At 41.4% G+C, this 19,329-nt stretch overlaps 1 protein-coding gene across 5 annotated transcripts in view; it reads left to right on the top strand.

Annotated features, from left to right (window-relative positions):
- kcnma1a (potassium large conductance calcium-activated channel, subfamily M, alpha member 1a) overlaps window positions 1-19,329 on the top strand; it is a gene marked incomplete at its 3' end in the record, with an annotated part of 130,894 nt that overhangs the window by 65,272 nt on the left and 46,293 nt on the right. For all 5 annotated transcript variants that reach the window (XM_084561382.1, XM_084561379.1, XM_084561383.1 and 2 more), the window contains exons 4-9: window positions 6,219-6,312; window positions 6,827-6,938; window positions 13,421-13,496; window positions 14,636-14,711; window positions 15,731-15,901; window positions 17,839-17,930. In XM_084561382.1, the coding sequence (XP_084417508.1) occupies window positions 6,219-6,312; window positions 6,827-6,938; window positions 13,421-13,496; window positions 14,636-14,711; window positions 15,731-15,901; window positions 17,839-17,930 (621 nt within the window). The remainder of the gene's footprint in view (window positions 1-6,218; window positions 6,313-6,826; window positions 6,939-13,420; window positions 13,497-14,635; window positions 14,712-15,730; window positions 15,902-17,838; window positions 17,931-19,329) is intronic.

The following is a 19,329-nucleotide window of genomic DNA, read 5'->3' as shown; positions in this document are numbered from 1 at the left end:
CAAGTGGCTTTAGTCATCAGTCTGTAGCAGTAAGAAATTACTCATTTCAAGATTGTATTAGCAGAAATCAATCTCACTTGAAACTAAATGTGATTTTATTACTTTCTTCACGATTTTTAGGGAGATTCTGTATTTCATTCTGTATCAGTGTAGTCTGGAATGAAATATACTAAATATATGAAGGAACATAGCTACACTGTTTTAGTATTATGGAGGTTTTTCTTGTAGAATGCAGAAGTTAGGGTTTTCAGAGATCTGCAAATGGCTTGAGAATATTTCCAACAACAACCTTAAGGGTCTTTCTTAGTTTGCATCTGGTTAGGCTATATATTGTAATGACATAGCATGTTGGCCTCTTTCAAATGAGAGTGATATTACCCTCTAGTAAATGCAAACGCAGTGCATCACACACTGATTGAGGAAAAAAAACAGAGACATGATTAGCCAAGTGACTGTTTATCAAAATTACCATGGCAACATGGTGTTGCAAATTGTCTTAATGTTGTCATGGTGACTTTGATAAACACACTTTTGTTTTTTTTTGCTTTTTGCTCTTTCTGATATCCCACAGTGCTTAGCAGAAGAGTTCAGCAGGAGCCAATTCAAAACAGTTAACTTAATTATGCCTGGATGAGTCGCTTGGATCTCATTGCTCTCATCAAATAGTAGTTTTTTCTTACTGCACAATCAATCCATTTATTGAATTACCATTTGCACCACAAATGATCCGCGTCGGTTTGGAAAGGACTACACCCACTGGAGGTCAACTGGTGCAGCAGTGGTAGGTCTGAAACAACATGAGATTTAGATAATGGGACGAGACGCAACCAAAATGTGTGAATGAATGGCAATAACCCCAAACATCAACTGTTTTGTAGCCGAGGTTGAGTTCCACTCTTATCAACAATATATAACACACATAGCAAACACAAGCATATAAAAGTAAAACAATACGGCCATTATATTTTTTTTTAGCAGGGGCGCCGCATCGTGCCGTAATATATCCTGTGATGTCCCAGGGTCGGTTGGCTTGCCGATTCCAATAGCGGTAGATAGTGATGGAGAGAAGACAGAAATAGACAAAGATGGATGGTTTCAGTCGGATAGTGAAAGATTTACAATGGCCCTGTATTCAACACAGTTCAGAGATGCTGCAAAATGGTGACTCTCTAGTTAGCAAGCGAGGTAGAAATTCTGAAAAATAAACTTTGATTTTAGGAACTTTCTAGTATTTGGTTTTAGCAAAGATATTTTTCTAATATAGTTTGCAGTACCAGGACCAACACATGCACGTTTCATGGATGGAATTCAGGAGATTCTTACAATTAGTTGATTAAATAAATATGTGTTTTGTGCTGACTGAAGGGTATTTTTCACAAGGACATCTAAATGCCCTGATTAAATGACCTGAAATTAGACCAAACGGAACCTATCAACACCAGCGTTATTGTCTTGACAATACTAATCAGTGTGCTGATGAGCACTTTCAGTTTTTGCATAACCGCAGCTTTTTATCTCCTAATTAATTTGTGTTCAAAAGAAGAGTGATGCGATGCATGTAGTTCCCCTGTTCTAATGTGACAGCGGCTTTGGAATAAATTAACCACACGCTCTTTGTTGTAATTTTTCTCTTGCAATTATGCGCTTCCTTTTTTTACCTTCTTGTCCTAATCATGCCAACACTTACTCCCTTAATTCTTATGAAGTTGTGCTATTTTCATTCGCATACGACTTAAACAACGTCTCTGAAGAGGAAACGCCTGCAGCGGGATGCAAGTCATTTGCATTCAAATGAAAAATTTGAGGAACCTATTTTTAGGTTCCCAGGAGAGGTTTTATTTGTCCATCGCCCTTGAAGGTACTAAAGTATTTCTTTTTTTAGTAATGGTGCCTTGACCTAAATCAGTCATTTAAGTATAAATCTGGCCTTCTTTTAACTTCACATTCCCCCTCCCTGCTGCTTTCCATACACGTACACCCTCTAATAAATGCTGCATTTAAGCCAGACATTCAACTGCCCTCATTCATATTTTTCTCCTTGTGCATATTGCTTACGTGTGTTTAGCTATAAAAACAAAAATCCAAGATGCTCATGAGCTTAGCAGTATGCATGAGACATGACGAATGACTCAGATTCGGTGTGCGTTGCACTGTGAATTGTGAGCATTAGTCAAGTCGGCAGCAGTGCGTTGTTATTGTTCTCTCGGAGGGGCAACCTTGCTGTTGCTCCTGTAGTTAACCAAGGTCACGGGCAGGCTAATGAAGGACTGACTCTTGCTGACTGACTGAAGGTGTTTAGGACTATTTTTAGGACATCATCATCAACATACTCCTTTGCCCTTGTGAACAAATGAGTTTTACCTCTGTGGTAAAGTCAGATTTCCTGGTCAGAGTAGGTTACGGTGGGGCAATATTTAATGTGCTGAAATAGACTTTGCTTCTTTAGTCTTCCTTCAGGCAGCCATTGCTGTATGTAAATCGATATTAGTGCAAGATAAGCCAATAAGTGAAGTCATCTTAGAACTTGAAGAGGACTAGGACGTGCAGAAGCCCGGGAATCTCAAGGCAATTCAATGTCTCAACGTCCTCCACCCTCTTTCGCCCTCGCTTGTACATATCCCTCTCTTCTCTCCCTCTTGTGTCACCATCTCTCTTCTCTCCTTGTCTAATCTCTGCATGTCTTGCTGCTGTCTTTCCTCCTCTCTTTGTTTCTCTCCTTCTTGTCTCCTCTTCCTGTCAGGCGGGATGGTGTAACCCCAGGCTATGCCAAGGCTTAAGATGTAATAAGAACTGTGTTGGGGAGATCTATTTTCTGCAGGACACTGGCAGCATGTGGCCAGGGATCCCTTGTGATTGCAGAGTGTGAAGTGACATTGAAAGGAGGAATCAAGGTTTTGGCTCGTCTTACACTACATGCTTTATGTGTAGGGGAGCACAGATAGTGAGATTCAATAACGGAAACACCTGTACAGCACAATGAAATCCAGTACAATAGCAGTGTAAAACATAACACATGAGAAGCTTTTGAGAGGCCTTTTGATCAGTTGGTTGGCTGATTTCATGAGTGAACTCACGGTCAACCCACTCTTACCCCATGGCATAAAAAAAGACATTCTAAAATAACATATGATGTGTATCCACCACAGCTTCTGCTGGACGTTCACATCGGCTTTGTAACTTGCCTGCACTGATGCTGGAATTGCTGCAGCACTTTCCAGTATGGACCCCATCAATTGGATTGATATTGATTTTTGTAGGGCTGTTTTTTGCAAACATATTATACATAAATCATAATTTTGTCATTTAATTTCAAACCTGCATTGATTTATATTGTTTTGTTAATTCAAAGGAGTGTGAAAAGCTGATAATGCAACTTTGCCATATTATATATATTTATATTATATATGCCATATTTTAAAGCTGCTAAATGCTCTACTAAATCTTAGTCAGTAATTAGGCACTCAGTAAATTTGTCTTTCTCTGGGTCTTGGCAGCTGTTGCTGCAGCAGGAAATGAGGCCTATGATGGCTGTTTTCATTGATCAGTGGAGCTTTAGATTCACGTAAAGAATGTCAAAATGGCAGGAAAACGGAAACGGACAACTCCTGTCTTTGATCACACAAGACGTGAGAAATGTTTTATTACCCACTTGACTTGCAAGTGGGAGACGGTAACACAGCTACACCAGTAACTCGGCTTCCCGCCCAAAACCTTCTCCCTTTGCCGCAACACTGCAAATCCCACCATGGGATGAATAAAGGATTATCTTATCTTAAGTGGCCGGGTCAGCTAATACAAAATACCCTGACATAGTGACATGACAGCGTTATGTCCCTACAGGCAACTACGAGAAATAGATTATTTGATAACTGCCACTGGCAGTTGCTGTTGATGGCAAAAGATGGGTCTTCTTTTGTGTATAGGCGATGAGACATAGCTGTGTGCATGCGGTATGTCTAATTTTATCTATTTGCTTATCTATATCTGGGGTTGTGTTTGAGAAAGTATTTATCTTGATATAGTTTGACATTGTTACTTGCTATGTTACGTGGTTTGAAACATTCAGCAGCTTTACAATACTGGACTTTGGGAAAGTCTCCCATGCTGATCCAATGAAGTCGTAATTTCCTGTTGTGGTTCTGATCTGAAGAGAAAAACCACAGGTCTGCTCAATGGCTCTTCTCATTGTGTTAGTTAATCTTTAGTATCGAATAATGATTATAGACTTAATTCAATCTCTGCCATTGGAGCCATTGTGTCGTCTCATAAAGCAAATCCAAGGCAAATTCACTGAACCACCGCGCAGACCCTACCGTGTGCCGCCATGCTTTCTCTCCACTATCGCGAATGCTTTGGGTCACGTGACCGTAGAAGAGCGGTTATTCAGAATTAGGCCAGAGCTGGGCCCAAGGGGAAATCCCACAGTGACCACTCCAAATGGTGTCTTCTCTTCAGTATGCACCATCTGTGTACATGTACAGTATATGGGTCTATGCTCATTTGTGCTTGTGCCTACATTTGCATTTGTGTGTAATGTAGATGCATTGACTAGTCCATAAGCGTTAGCTGAGGTTGACGTTTCTGAACAGTTTTGAGAGGAAGGAGTCATGAGCTTCAAGCTGGTGGCTATATTTAGAGAAAGAAACTGTCAATGCAGGAATATTGTGTATGCTTAGACTGCATGAATGATTTATGCCAGGTTCGTCTAGGCTTGTTCAGTTCTATTCCTGTAGAATCGCACAGAATTGCTCCTGGTGGATAAAAACAACAAATATTTTCCCTAAATCAGTGTTAACTGCTTTGAAGGGTGAGATGCGGGTCAACCACTGTCCAAATTCTGCCTGTACATTATGAGAAAATGCCTCTGAACCAAATAAAATCATCTTTTTTTACATCACCCTAAAGATCACATCAGCCCTCAGGATACGCTCAAGACGGGCCACACAGTCATGTTTTAGTAGTTGGATCATCCTCTCCAAGCAGTCTGTCTTCCCTGGCATGTCTGCACTTAGTCAGCCATTATAATGGAGCATCATATGATAAAAGGTTTGATGGGAACCGTAAGATGACTGAGCCTCACTCCTCTCCGCCTCTGGAGGCTCTAATCATGCAGCAAACACTATTCTGAATCCTCCACTGATTCCCTATGGGCTCGTTGCACACACATGTACATATGAGCACTTAATTTGAACGTATGGGAGTTGTAACTGTGTGCTCTTGTCAGGCTATACGTTCCCAAAGGTCCCCTATAGGCAGCCAAACCATAATGCATGTTCATGCTTTTCCCACGGTGGGATTTCCTCTTTACTTAGAGCAAAAAGGCTATAGGCCCATGACCAAGTGAAGAATGGGCTGAGCGCGCTCCCTGTTATTGCTTTTGTTGATTGCACCCACATGCTAATGGTTAATGATCACACTGTAAATATGAAGACGGACTGTATGACACACCAGAGAGATCGCAACTCATTTATCATCATCCACCTTTTCTGTACCCGCAGCCTCAGCTATTGCAGTCTCTCTGTTGTCTTGTAATGTGAGCGAATACGTATTGGAATATTTGTGTTTGACAGCCACTGAATAATTCACGCACGCTAAAAGTACCGTGACATCAAAGCAGCTTCTAGTTTCAGTTTATTTTCAGCTGTTTCATCTGTTACATGTGATTGACTCAACCGCCTTTCATCTTGCTTCATGAACCCGAGGGGCTCAGTGGACGCACTGATCCAAATCAGTAAATTGGTTGTCAGTAAACTGACATTATTTGATATCACAGTTTGAAAATAGTGTTTTTAATTCCATATTTTGACCAGATTATTTCATTTGTGCAAATCTCTGTACCTGTTTAAATATTTACAGGCAAAGATTTGTAGGTTTTAAATTGTAATAATTGGTCAGCCTCTTTTGACCTTGTCAGCGGCCTCTTATCGGTCATAAACTGAGGAATGGTACGCATGGGCTGAAGAAAAAGTGTATTATCCTGGTATCCAAATTAATTTCAGTTCATCTTAATATAATGGAAATAAACATCTTATCAAATGGAGTATAAATTTGACAAATGTAGCCCTGTTAAAACGCACAGAAAAGTAGCCAAGAATTGTGTTTCTACCTTAATGGTGTGGTCTTGAGTTGAGGTTTCTCTACTGTACTGTATTTATTTATGTGTGTTTAACTTCTCATAATCTCCTTTTCTCTCCCCCTCCTCTGTCTCTTTGCTCCAGTCCTATAGAATCCTGCCAGAACTTCTACAAAGATTTCACGTTACAGATCGATATGGCCTTCAACGTCTTCTTCCTTCTTTACTTTGGCCTGCGGGTAAGCTGACGCATGCACCCTAAGACATTTTATTAAATATTTTCTGACTGCACAGTTTTTAATCTCTCTAAATGTGTTGCATGTTGCAGTTTTTCCCGTTTCAGATTTGAGGTTAATAAGTATAATTTGGGGCAGAATATGCTTACACACAGTCAGACGTCCACCTAAGTTAAGAATGCTCACACAGAATGCCTTCAGTTCACACTGACGCCGTTGTAATGATGTTGCTAGCATGGCTGTCATGCCAGAGCAGCGTTCCAGTGGTGCAAACGCAAGCTTGACAACTCGAATGAATGAATGAATAAATAAACTCATAAGCTGCTTACACCACCAACCATTTCGCATGACTCAGCTAGTGAGGTGGAGCTTTTGTCATTCTACATGGCGTGTCAGCGTTGTTAAGGGAAGACACAGCGGTTTGAGTGGCAGGCTGTTTGCAGGGCGGCGGCGTTTTGTGTGAAATTAAAGATGTCATTTCTGAATGCTATGAATTTTTTATTTATTTTTTTCACAGTTTATAGCAGCCAATGACAAGCTGTGGTTCTGGCTGGAGGTCAACTCAGTGGTCGACTTCTTCACTGTCCCTCCTGTGTTTGTTTCCGTCTACTTAAACAGGAGCTGGCTTGGTAAGTTTCCATCTCTCTCAGCTGTTCTAAAACTTTTTTTTTTTTATCGCTTTGTCACCATTTTTCATATTATTTTCATACTTTCTATTTCTTTCATGCCCTCCGTCTTTGCATGCCACCCCTCCTTTTTTCAGTCCCAGTCTCTCCCACTGCACCACCCCCTCCCCACTCCCCAGTCACGCCTCTGTCTCTGTCTCCCCATTACTCTGAGTGTGTCTCTGAGGCCCTCTCGCTTGGGGCTGCAGTCAACTTTCCTTCATCATTGAAAGTGACAGGGCTGGGTTCCTCTGTGATGTTCCAGGGAACTCAGACACAGCAGAGTGGATGGACTAATGGGAGTGAATGTGGCTCAGGATAGTTATTGCTGCGTTGTGGCGTTGCACCTGGAATACCTCACAGTGGCCCATAACTGCCATCTAATGGGCTTATTCACACGCACAAAAATTGCACACGCAAAAACACGTGTAACCCCCCCCCCCCAACACACACACACAGACATATGCACACACTCTTGCATGAGCAGACTGGAAAACACCCTAACCTGCATTACATAACGTCCTACTTTTGTGACCTAAATTACACTGCAGTAAAAAGAGTTTCTTTGTAGGTGTGTTTCTTTCTCTTAGCTGTGGTAATGCCAATCCTGTGTCTCAGTGTTGTCGGATCAGTAAGGACCTAATGGTCCAATCGACCAGTGGACTTTAGAAAGAAAGGCTATAGAAAGTCGGAACAACAGCAAAGCAAAAATTTTGGTGTATGATTTGCTGAATTGTTGACATCATATTTGCAGAAACATGGCCGATGTAAGTTATAGCCGACCCCGAACTTGGCAAAAGTAACCATGTTGTCACCTGCGGGATTTGTGTTTGCCTTTCAGAAACCCCTAACTCCACACTCTGGTGCAAATACAGACATTTTTTATGGTTGATGTGCTTGCGTTTTCTGTCACAGGTTTTGATTTTCACCCTACAATGTAGGAAACGGCCATCACCGTGCTATTTAGATGCTTGGACTCCACCCTAAAAGCACATGTACACGCCAAACGACTTCTTAATTTGGGAAACAAGTGAATGCAACATTAGATGCATTTCTTCTTTCTTTCTTTCTTTCTTTCTTTCTGATCTATCTCTCCAGTCGGTAAATTATTTTGCATGTTTGCTGAAGAAAAGGCGCAGTAGAGTGCTTCAGTTTCAGGTTCCATTTATATAAATATAAATATATTTACATATAGAGCCATTTATAAAGCTTTTAGCAACAGTTATATGTGGTTTTCCTACTATGACTAATCAAAATATCTGTTGAGGTCTGATGAAGTCTGATGAAAACACTATTGATTAGGTCGTCATAAAGGTTCCCTTCCTGTAATCAATAAATCTGTGAAATAATATTAAACTGGAAACGTCTGATCTCTGAGCTGATGAAGGCTCCTTAAGAAGCTCACAGTGGCCCGTGAATTTCACAGCGATCAAGCTGTGTAATGAATTAGACATGGTCAAGCCAAATAGGTTTTCGGGTATTCATGATGTAAGGTGTCCTCAACTCATCCCGAGAACACAGTTGGTGTTAGGGCCTTGATGAGGATGATGAAAGACTGTGAAATGGTGGCCTGGCCGCTGCCTGGTATTCTGTCGAGAAAAATTACCTTAAATATATCCTGAATCTGAAATTGATGTAGAAAGCAAAGGCACCTTAATATGCGAGGTATAGCTGTAGTGTGAGTATATGGATTTGGACAGATCCTCTAGGTTTCAGGGATATTCATTTGCATTTCTGTATTTATTAGTATTATCTTGAAAAGGGAGGACTCTCAAGGTCTATTTTTGCAGAAATTACATATCAGACCACATCTTTACATTTTAGAGTTTATTTTAGTGTTGGACATAAACTGTATAACCGCAGTGCAGTGTGGTAGCAGTCATGTTTTACTGATCATGTGGGCCACATAAATAAAGTGCTGCAAAGCCTCAGGTATAAAATTAACAACCTAGATTTGCAAGGGGGATATGGTGCACCCTAACAGGCCGGTGATGGCTCTCAGAATACTAATAGTGCGCTGCAAGTGTCTGTTAATATTCAGACACGATGAGGACAAGGATCATAATTAGCTGCTTGTATTAAAATTTGAATAAAGGCGTGTGACACCATTGATGTGTCAAGAAAATTGCAACAAAAAATGAAGAAAATAAAATACCTAGTGTTTAATCCTTATGTGTGTTCAGAACCTTTGAGATCCACTGATAAATAAATGACCCCATCTACATGTCTTATGTCTTCTGCTGGATACCTCGACAGGCCCATAATGGGCTAATCCATAATTGGTGCTGCTTTCATTTAGTTAAGTGTACATACTGTTCTTTAACAGGCTTTGTTAGAGGAAGCCGGGGTGGTTGTTAAGAATGTGCATTGTGCTCCTCATTCCCCGTGGATTAGTTCATCTTTTCTTTCCATTCACTGCTAGGGAACACACACCACTGCCAGCGTAATACATCATAATTATAGCAGCTCCCATGTTCACTCCGTAAGCAGCAGCACGAGAAGAATTTCGCAGATACAGTGGAGTTTTGCTCATTTCACTGTTCCACGCCGAGCTGTGTGGTCAAGTATTTGCCCTCTCTGCACCTAAAAAAAGTATACGCCGCGTGCTCCTCAAGTCATGCTCTCTCTGCCTTTGCAAATTGGACATTGATTAAGTTGGGGGGGAGAATGATGTGCAGCTAATGTAGGAGTGCACATAGAGTTCTTCCTTGGAAAGAAGAATTAATCTCCTTTAACTGCTAGAACTTAGCAAGTCTCCCAGGAGAGTACTAGTACACTGCTCTGGATGAGCATGTGTCTGTGTGAAAGATGCTCATAGATCTTGTGCCTACTGAACCCCCAGCTTTCACATCCGTTACTCCGCATCTATTTCAGTCTGCAGGGAACTTTTTTGCACAATAAATGGCACCGTGAACATATTTGAAGAGCATTTTACATTTTAAAGTGTTACATCTTAGCTGTGTTTGTTGTCTTTCGATGGTTATCGGTACATGGTGACAACCTAAATGTTTCTGAAGCTGCACTGGTGTTGAGGATGTATGGTAGTTTTAAGTTGCAGCCTTCAGGTATGGCCTTTTATTGTAACCTGCTACTGCCTCCTAGTGGTGCTTTAGTATACCGTTTGTTGATCCCTTGTGTTTTCCTTCTGAAAGAGGCTTACAGTACCTGACACGGCCATGAGTGCATGTGCCTTGTATGGCCCATCAGCCGCCGCCAGGAAACTTCCATCTACACTCAGGGGAGGGAAACAAATTTATGTGCGGTTTAAGCCTCTTTGCTGCAGCCAGGCTTCTCATGCATTGCATTATGTTTTACATTAATGAATATTTCACAATGAGTTATAATTTCCAGTCTAGAAACAAATGTGTAGTCGGTGTTAAATGTATATATTTACATATGTGAGCCTTTCCTGCATGAATGAGCATCAAGACCTGAAGGTCTGTACGCTAGCAGAGTGTCTAGTGTGTGTTTAGAGCAGTGTAGCATCGTATAATCTAATCCCGGCTTGGTTTGCTGCCAGTATTATCCCCGATGAACCATCCCAGACCGCTGATTGATAAAAGGTCCCAGTGGGCCGCCCCTGTCAAAACACGTGACGCAGGGACTGGGCTCTGGCTTGCAAAGCCTCAATGAAGCAAGAATGGGCACAGACCAGGAAAAAAAAAAAAATTTTTTGAATGAGCATCTGGCGTGATAACACGTGTGTGAGATGGGAAGAGGCAAGAGGCTTTAGCATGTGTGGGGAAAGAGATTTTCTCAGGCATAGACACGTGTCCAAAGGAACAGAATTTCATTGAGAGTTTTTGAGCACACACAAACGCACCCTGAACTTGTTAGGACATTGCATTGACATTGAGTGCATTTCTTTGCAGTTGGCAAATGGGTGCCTAGGAGGTGACGCCTCAGATGTGATGGTGTAACACATATTAAGCACATATTTGTCCTGCAAAGTGTTGAACTGAAGGCACACAAACAACTACACATTTACAGATGCCATACTGCATAACACAAACACAGACGCTCGCACTAACTGAGAAAAATGCAAGTCTGTAGTGCCTTGCATCGGCGTTTGGTGGGATGTCCAGTATTTGTGTTCCGAACGCCAGATTTGCAGTTGTAGTAGTTTTAAGTCTAAAAATAACTGCTAAATTTCTCTCAAGCCATCTGTGCCAATCTATCAAATAGACAGTGGAAGAAGAATCATCATCAGAGAAGAGAAAATGTGTCTGCTTCTCAAAATGACATGTATGCCTGTTTTGCATGATACTACTTGTACCTTACTTGAATTAGCTCAACTAACTACATTGTGACTTTCCACAATAGGCAGTAGACAGACAATTTAACAGCACATGTAAAAGTGGTGTCGTTTTACTAGCAAATGATCAAACCTTAAAACCCGAGTATGCTTTTGTATAATGTTTCCAAATGTTTAAAGATGAAACACTTTTCAAATGGGTTGATGTGAGAAGCTTGTAGCCACAGTTAGGGGCAAGACATGATGAGTTCAGCTGGGGAAACTGCCACTCATTTTTAGACTGGATGTCCTCAGGGACATTATAGCACTTCACTTGTACAGCAGTTATGTAAAGCCTGAATAAAGAGTCATCTTGATAGGGCTGTTTTCTCATCTCCATAAATCTGCCCAGTGTCTATGTGAAATGGGTGTGATTGTCAGGTTATCTCAGAACCTTACAAAAACGATCGGATGTCGCTTCCACTATTCTGATGTTGGGATAATGTGAGCCGACGGGTTTAGATGCTGTTTTACTGGTTTACTCTTCTGCTCTGTTATGCTGTTGCTTCTAATTTAGTTTGAGCGCAGACAAGAATCGCACACAGAAACATGATAGCATCCTGCCTAAAAGGTATTATTACGTAACTAAAATGTTTCAAAGATGAAGAGAAGAGCTGTAATCTGGCATAGATTTTTATTTCCCCCATGTCGGACAGAGTTGTTTGAAATTTCACTGTGAAAACAGGACATCCGTTTTAAAGTACGGATTATTGTTTTTGTTCTGCATTATTTTCATCTCCGCTAATCCCTGGCAGGGTTCAGACTTTAGTGGAAATTAGGTTCAACAGGGCTGTGTCGATGGGCACAAAGCTTCACTGTGGTAAAGCACTAAAAGGGGCAGGAGAAAGGTAAATCTGTTTGGGTTGTGAGGATTAAAGGCACGAAAAGCACCTATATTAGAGCTGACATTTTGCTCGCAGAGGCACTCTCTGACAAGAGTGTCATGGAAAAACTACTTTTAGAGCTCTTCTGTCTGCAGTGGCGACCATTGATTTAATAGTAATTTGAGATATTTGATCTACAAGGAACATCTAACGTTGATGGTGCGCTATCAAGGAACAACAGGAGGAGAGTCTTGCTTGTCACTTTAGTAGGATTCATCCCTGAACTTTGGAATACAGGATCCTAAAAAACAAACTTGAGCAGAAAGGAATCTCAGGATTTTCCGGACGAGACAATGATTCCCTCAAAGCTGCTCGTGTACCGTCGCACACACAGTGATACCAATTTGGACACCCTGCAAGAAACGTGGAGGCGAAAGAAGTCCTGTGGCGATCTTTTTCAGAATGGATACAGGGTGAGGCAGGGCCACCATGCACATGAGGACAAGGAGACGCAGACTGGGTTTTACCACTCAGTTTGGTCCTGTTTGCGCATCCTCTCCAACTGGGGTAAGAGCATTAGCTTCGGCGCGTATAGTGGACATGCACATCTGTAGGTGCAGTCAGTGTGTCCTGATCTTGAAATCATTAAAAAGTATGTTTCGCAGTAATCAGTTTGTGGATTGTCGTGGTAGGATTTCTTATCAGTTTTCTCACACAATGGCGCAGACACGAGCTTGGGATCAGACATGTTATGTAAAAAAAACAATGAGGCAGGTGTCACATTGTTCTATAATCCCTAAAAGAGCTGCCCTTGGATTCATACTGAGGCCCATGCCACATAATTCTCTTTCTAACTCGTCTGAATGCATAAATAATCCGTCATGTTTTGTATTCTTGTGTCTGAAAGGCTAGATTTGCATTGTATAGGGCGTTGCCTAAATGCTTATTATACATATTGCTCAACTGAACTGCTCTTCAGTTACTGAGTTTCACAACTGTTTGCTTTCGTCCCGTTCATGTTTAGGCTGCTAATACATGGCAACTGTGAATAAATGCACTCTGAAGGTGAAAAAGATTATTAAACTCACGAGCGCGTCTCCTTCACTTGAGGAGATGAAAAGACTTAAAGACTTAAATTCGAAGGCTAACATCCTGCGTTCAGTTTGCACATCCGTTCCTAACGGATCATTCACGAATCTAACATTACTTGTTGTCTTTGTCCACAGGTGCTGCTCTTACATGTTTTGCCACGGTACATCACATGCTAATCCATTCCTCTTCCCCCCCCCCCCCTTTTTTTCTGTCCCTGTTTTTGTCCTGTCAACCAGGTTTAAGATTCCTGAGAGCGCTAAGACTGATACAGTTCTCAGAAATTTTACAATTCTTAAATATCTTGAAAACAAGGTAAGAATACATTTTTCCCCATTTATTCACAAGCAACACACAAACACAAACCTGGAATAGCATATTCACTCCTCGATCACAGCAGCTATGGCAAACAATGGGACCGATTTACATTCCAGGAGCAACTACAAGAGCACTGCATTTTGCACTGTTTATATACCAAAATCACTTAAATTTATTTCAAATGTCACATCTTAAGCAAATTTTGTGAGGTACCATAATTGGTTTGATGTTGTGAAGTTGTATTTTATGTAAACATGCCACTATACTTTTAAAGTTTCTACCATAGACAGTATAAAGATAGAGGAGGAACCGCTCCTCAAAAGGGAAGCCAAAGCAAGTAGAGCTCCCCCTGGTGGCTGGCTGCAGTATAGGTCATAAACGCCACCCTCACAATGTTAGTGGGTGGGACTTGGGCCAAATTAAAATACGAAAGTACACATCAAATATTTTTTTCAAGGATGGTTTCAGGTATTTCAGATTAATTTAATACTGATGTATGGTCAACTGGTTCAAGTGTCAATTTTTCTGAGAAGTTCCGTTTTAGTTAGTTATTTGACGCTATAGAAACAGGTTGTGACATTGTGAAGTTGTCATGCCAGTCCCATGGAGTCATGAGAGTTGGAAATAATAATTAAATAAATGAGTACAGTGTATAATCCAACATTTCCTTGAAACTGGGAGAGCACAGTATTAAGATCGCAAGTGAGTCTGACGAAGTGTGGGTGGGTCATCGAGATCGCAGCTCCGTGTCGTTCCACTCCTGGACTGTACTGCGCAGACTCTGGTTCCAAAGTCGCAAGATGGCGCCACCCATATCCCTGGAAATATAGCGTCAGTTTGACCAATGAGAGGAAGTCGGGATGCGTTGTCCATATTTATATACAGTCTATGCTTTCTACACATTACTAAAGCCAACCTTTAGTAAATCCCATTCTGTACAACATTGGGTTTTTTGGTGCGTTTCATTATTTTATCGTACACTTTTACTATTTTTTTATGTTTTTTAATCCTGACTGTGATGATTTATTTTAAGTCAGATCAGCGTGGGCTCGGTCTTTCCTATCATGAGCTCACTATTCTCCTTCTCTGTCGATGTGGCCTATGTGTCTTTTATTATCCCTCTTCTTCTAATGCAGCAATTCCATCAAGCTGGTGAACCTGTGTTCCATCTTCATAAGCACATGGCTCACAGCTGCTGGATTCATACATCTGGTAAGTGGACATATGTGAGGGCCAGTGGGGTCCAGTGATCACTGAGCCAGAAAGGCAGGTACTGTAGCTGATTAAATGACTGTTATAGTGGAAGAAGGCCTCTTCCTCAGAGTCTGGTATTCCCCCTTTTATTAACATGTCTACGAATTTAAAGCATGAATTGCAATAAGAGTTGTCACAATGCATGGATGCACAGATTTAATTATTTCTCTTCCTATAAATCCATGAGCCGATACCAAACACTGACCTGACACCAGTGCTCTGTTTAACCTAAATTTAATAGGGTTAGTATTGGGCTGATTGGTTTATCTCAAGTGTGCAGGAGCAAAACCAAGGAGGGTTTATGTGCGCCTGAATACATATTGTATTTTCAGAAAAATCAATTGAGGATTTTATACTTAATGTACGTGATGAATTCTCATGCGATCAGTAGCTCTCAAAACTTTTAATTGGATTTTGGCTTTGAGATAGCAAAGGGGTCATGCTGCATCATTTACTACACATTTTCATTAATATGTGATGGTATATGCAGATACAGTGTGAATCTGGTCTTCAATTTAAGATTTGAAGCACCATATCGCAGCATTTTAATCAAAGATAATCAGAAATGGGCATAGTAACATAAAAAGAAATGCTGGCTCTAACTAATGACCCAGTAATTTTGAGCACATATTTGCAACTGCAACTTCCCCAGTTCTAGTTATAGACCTTTCCTCCTCACACCTCATATTTCTTGTCATTATCAACTGTTCAAGGATCCAGTTTAGGCAAAATGTGTCGTACTGCTTCTGCTCAACTACTCATCACACAGTTAAGTGTTTAACCACTAGATGGTAGTCAAAGCTCATTATACGAAGAACATACATGCAGAACCTACTGCAGATGGTTTGGCATGAGTGCTTCTAGCTGGCTTTAATCAAATTTGACGAAATTGTTTATTTTACGAAGCCTTGTTTACAAACTGTTTTCAAGAGTCGTGTCTAATCAGAGTCCTCAACCTCTCCCATCTCAACTTTTAGGTGGAAAACTCAGGGGATCCTTGGGAGAACTTCCAAAATTCCCAGTCACTATCCTATTGGGAATGTGTGTACTTGCTGATGGTGACTATGTCGACAGTGGGCTACGGTGATGTCTGCGCAAAAACCACCCTGGGGCGCCTCTTCATGGTCTTCTTCATCCTTGGTGGTTTGGTAAAAAAAAACAGACTTTTCTTTCTCCCTGTCTCCCCTCTTCCCCTTTGACATCCTGCCTGCCCCCCATCAATAGACTGTTCACGTGCAATGAAAAGCTTAATGTTTTAATTTAAAAAAAGTAAATGCATATAATTACGTGCACTGTGTGATATGTAAGCAAAGTATTTTTTAAATTGTTAGACTTATTTGCCTTTACTAGTACATGTTATTTCTTTGCAACAGTGTAGTTCTGTCCTTCTGTTTAGCCTACTGTATCGTGTCTACTGTAGGTCCATGTGCTCCTTTGTACCCTTCCCTGATGTGTCCTTCCTGTATTTGTTCGATTAGAGTATAAGCTTTTTGCCTGATAATGTTGTTACTGTTCTCTTAAAAGCAGTTGCGGTTTCAGGACACCCCTCCTTCCGTGTCTCTTCCCACAATTCCAACAAACACAGCGGCAGGGAGATGAGGCTTAGGCCTGCCTGACTGTTACCATAGCAACAGCAGCCTCCCACTCCTCTCCCTCTCACCTCCCTCGGATGTAGCGTCCTGTTGGGCTGCCACTAGACTAGTAACTTTAAACACGCACGGGTGCACGCACCTGTGAGCACTCACGTATACAGAAGACCATGCTTCCTCTGTATTCCCTTACAGAGGACAGAGGATTAAGCCAGATCACAGTTACTCCATTCTGTATTTGGACAGAAATCCGTAAGCGCTGATGACCTACAGCTGTGTGGATGTGTAGCTTATTGTGGCCATGGTGATAGATTGCGTGTTTTCCTCGGCGCTGAGAGCTCTGGAAGTCTTTAGGCTAGTACTTTAGCCTGCTTCCTATCAGCTGCAGTGTCTGAATAATGACTCCAGGCTGGAAGTATTTTAAAGCCAGGGATCAGATCAAACTCGCATAATGTCACAGTATTCCTGCATGATCTAAGCATGTATTTCCAAGGCTGAGGGCACCTCTTAGTTTCTAATTCTAGACCAGGGGTGTCAAACATACGGCCCGCGGGCCAGAACCGGCCCATCAAAGGGTCAAATCTGGCCTACGGCATGAATTTGCAAAGTGCAAAAATTACATAGAGGACTGCAGTTTTTCAATTAAAGTAACTGCTATTTAAAAATTTTCCCCTAGAACGCTTTATTTTAGTAAGGGTTGTGGACACAACGCAACACTGAGACTGAACTGTAGATGGCAGCAATGCGCCGAAATTTCACTTATTTTTCTTAAACAATTCAGGTTCTTAAAATCCCCTTCAGACCCTTGGCATTAAATTGGGCTATATGTGGGCCCTGAACTAAAATGGGTTTGACACACCCGTTCTAGACTGTACGCAAGTAATGTCAGTGAGTATCCCATTGGTAGCTAGAAATGTGAACACCACCCCGTGCTGTCATAATAGGCTGTGAAACATTGCAAAATGCATCCAGCTCATTTTCTAGCCCAACAAATGAGTCTTAATGTGTTTTGCAGCTGTGGACCATCAGGTGGGCCTATTCAAATCAACCTGCCAGATCATCTGTGTTTGTTGGACAAAACATGGCACATAGGTTTTTAACTCTCCCTCGGTTTTTAAAAACGATGCTGTCCAGACAGAAAGGTTCTGGGTGCTATCACAGACTCATCAGCTGTGACAAAATTCTTGTCCACTGACCAACCAGTTCCAAAAACATTTACTTTAAAACGCTGGGGCTACTTTTTCTCAGCAGCCAAAGAGTTTTTCTTTTTTTTTTGTTTGGGATATAAAGTTCTCTCTCGTTATTATGACGTTTGGCAAGTCTCTACAGACGATGAGAGATATATATATATTTTTTTTTAGATTGATTTAAATATCAAAGTAGTAATTTTCTCCCATCAGAAATCTGGATACGTGCACCAGCTTCCACGCGACCCGCTCTTCGGCGTACCAGTCTCTTTTTTAGTCTCTTCTTCTTGTCTTCTATCTTCTCCTTAGGCCATGTTTGCCAGCTACGTCCCTGAAATCATAGAGTTAATAGGAAACCGCAAGAAATATGGTGGTTCCTATAGTGCGGTTAATGGGAGAAAGTAAGTATTCCAGATGGTTCTGCTGTTTTTCTGTGTGCGGTAGAACCCTCTCTGCATGCCTTTTTCTTTTTTCTGTTCCATGCATGTAGGCCATGTTTGCTCGCTACGTGCCAGAAATTGCTGCTCTCATCCTTAATCGGAAGAAATACGGAGGGAGTTATAACTCGACACGAGGCAGAAAGTAAGTTGAAATCCAGACAAGGTGTGGTTGTGTGACTCAAGTGCACCCCCTAAGAGTTGCTAGTTACCGGGGGATAGTTCACTTTTAGAAGAGTAACGTTTAAGTTCAGTTAAAGTAAAGTTACATTACGTCAAGTCACACTGCGTGACTGGAGACCTTGGCCATTAGGACACACATGTCCATGCCCCTTTACTCTCACTTTCACTCTTTCGCACTCGATCTTCTTTCCCCTCTCTCTGCCTTTTTTCTAGATCTGCCTCTATCTGTCCTTCATTCAGAGCTTTCCTGAAGTCATTTGTGTGCCGTTCATTTTCTTTGTCCTCCTTGAAACATCCCGTGTTGCGCTTTAATTTAATTTGGAAAATAGAGCTTTCATGACTACTGCACTCTTCAACATATGAAACTGTGGTGCTTCTATGCAATATACTGTGTGTATGTGCCCAATGTTTGTCATTAATGCAGTCTTTCCTATAGGGATGAATTAGGATCATAATCCACCAAAGTGAAAGAAAACAGTCATGAAATCCCTACTATCCGCTTTTAAAGGATTTTCCTACAAGAAAATAGAAAGATTTAAACTCTGCAAGTGCATTATTATTGGTGGTCTTCATAAGCATCATCAATCTCAATGAACGTTGCAGGATTTCTTTTCTTGTCTCTTTATATTTATTTTTTTGCTTGAGTTTGTTTTTTTGCATGTTTTATGGAGTTACTTTTCTATATCTGCATCTCATATCAGGCATGCTTTCTATGACCTGCAGACTCGTGGCTTTTTCATCGACGATTTCCCGATGAAAAAGTCACCCTTCCGTTTGTCTTTCACCGCTAGCACATCGCTTCCATCAATGCTTGACATTACTCTGGCCCTGATCTTCAGTCAGCTCCCACACCCTGAATGCTGGATGCCTCGCTCCCATTGGAGGCTATTGAATTGCTTTTGGCTTGCTTTGCCTGCTTGGTTCTCGGTGCTCGCCTGGTTCTTGTTGTTTGTGTGGTGGTGGTGGAGTTTGTCCCTCCAGAGGCTCTCGTTATTATGTATGCGTGTGGTTTGCCTCTCGCAGCGGAGGCTCCAGTGCTCTGTGAAGTTTGTGTGACACTGTGGTCATTTTACTGTTTCTACAAGAATACCACAGTGCTTATTGTGCAGTACTTTTCTCTTCCCCTCATGGCTCAAACCTTACTGATACTCAGCATACAGATTTGATCAAAAGACAGTTT

This window comes from Chelon labrosus, assembly GCF_963514085.1.
Source record: "Chelon labrosus genome assembly, chromosome: 15".
Lineage (NCBI taxonomy): Eukaryota > Metazoa > Chordata > Actinopteri > Mugiliformes > Mugilidae > Chelon > Chelon labrosus.
Note: the sequence above shows the minus strand (reverse complement) of the source record. Positions and strands in the feature narration are given on the sequence as shown.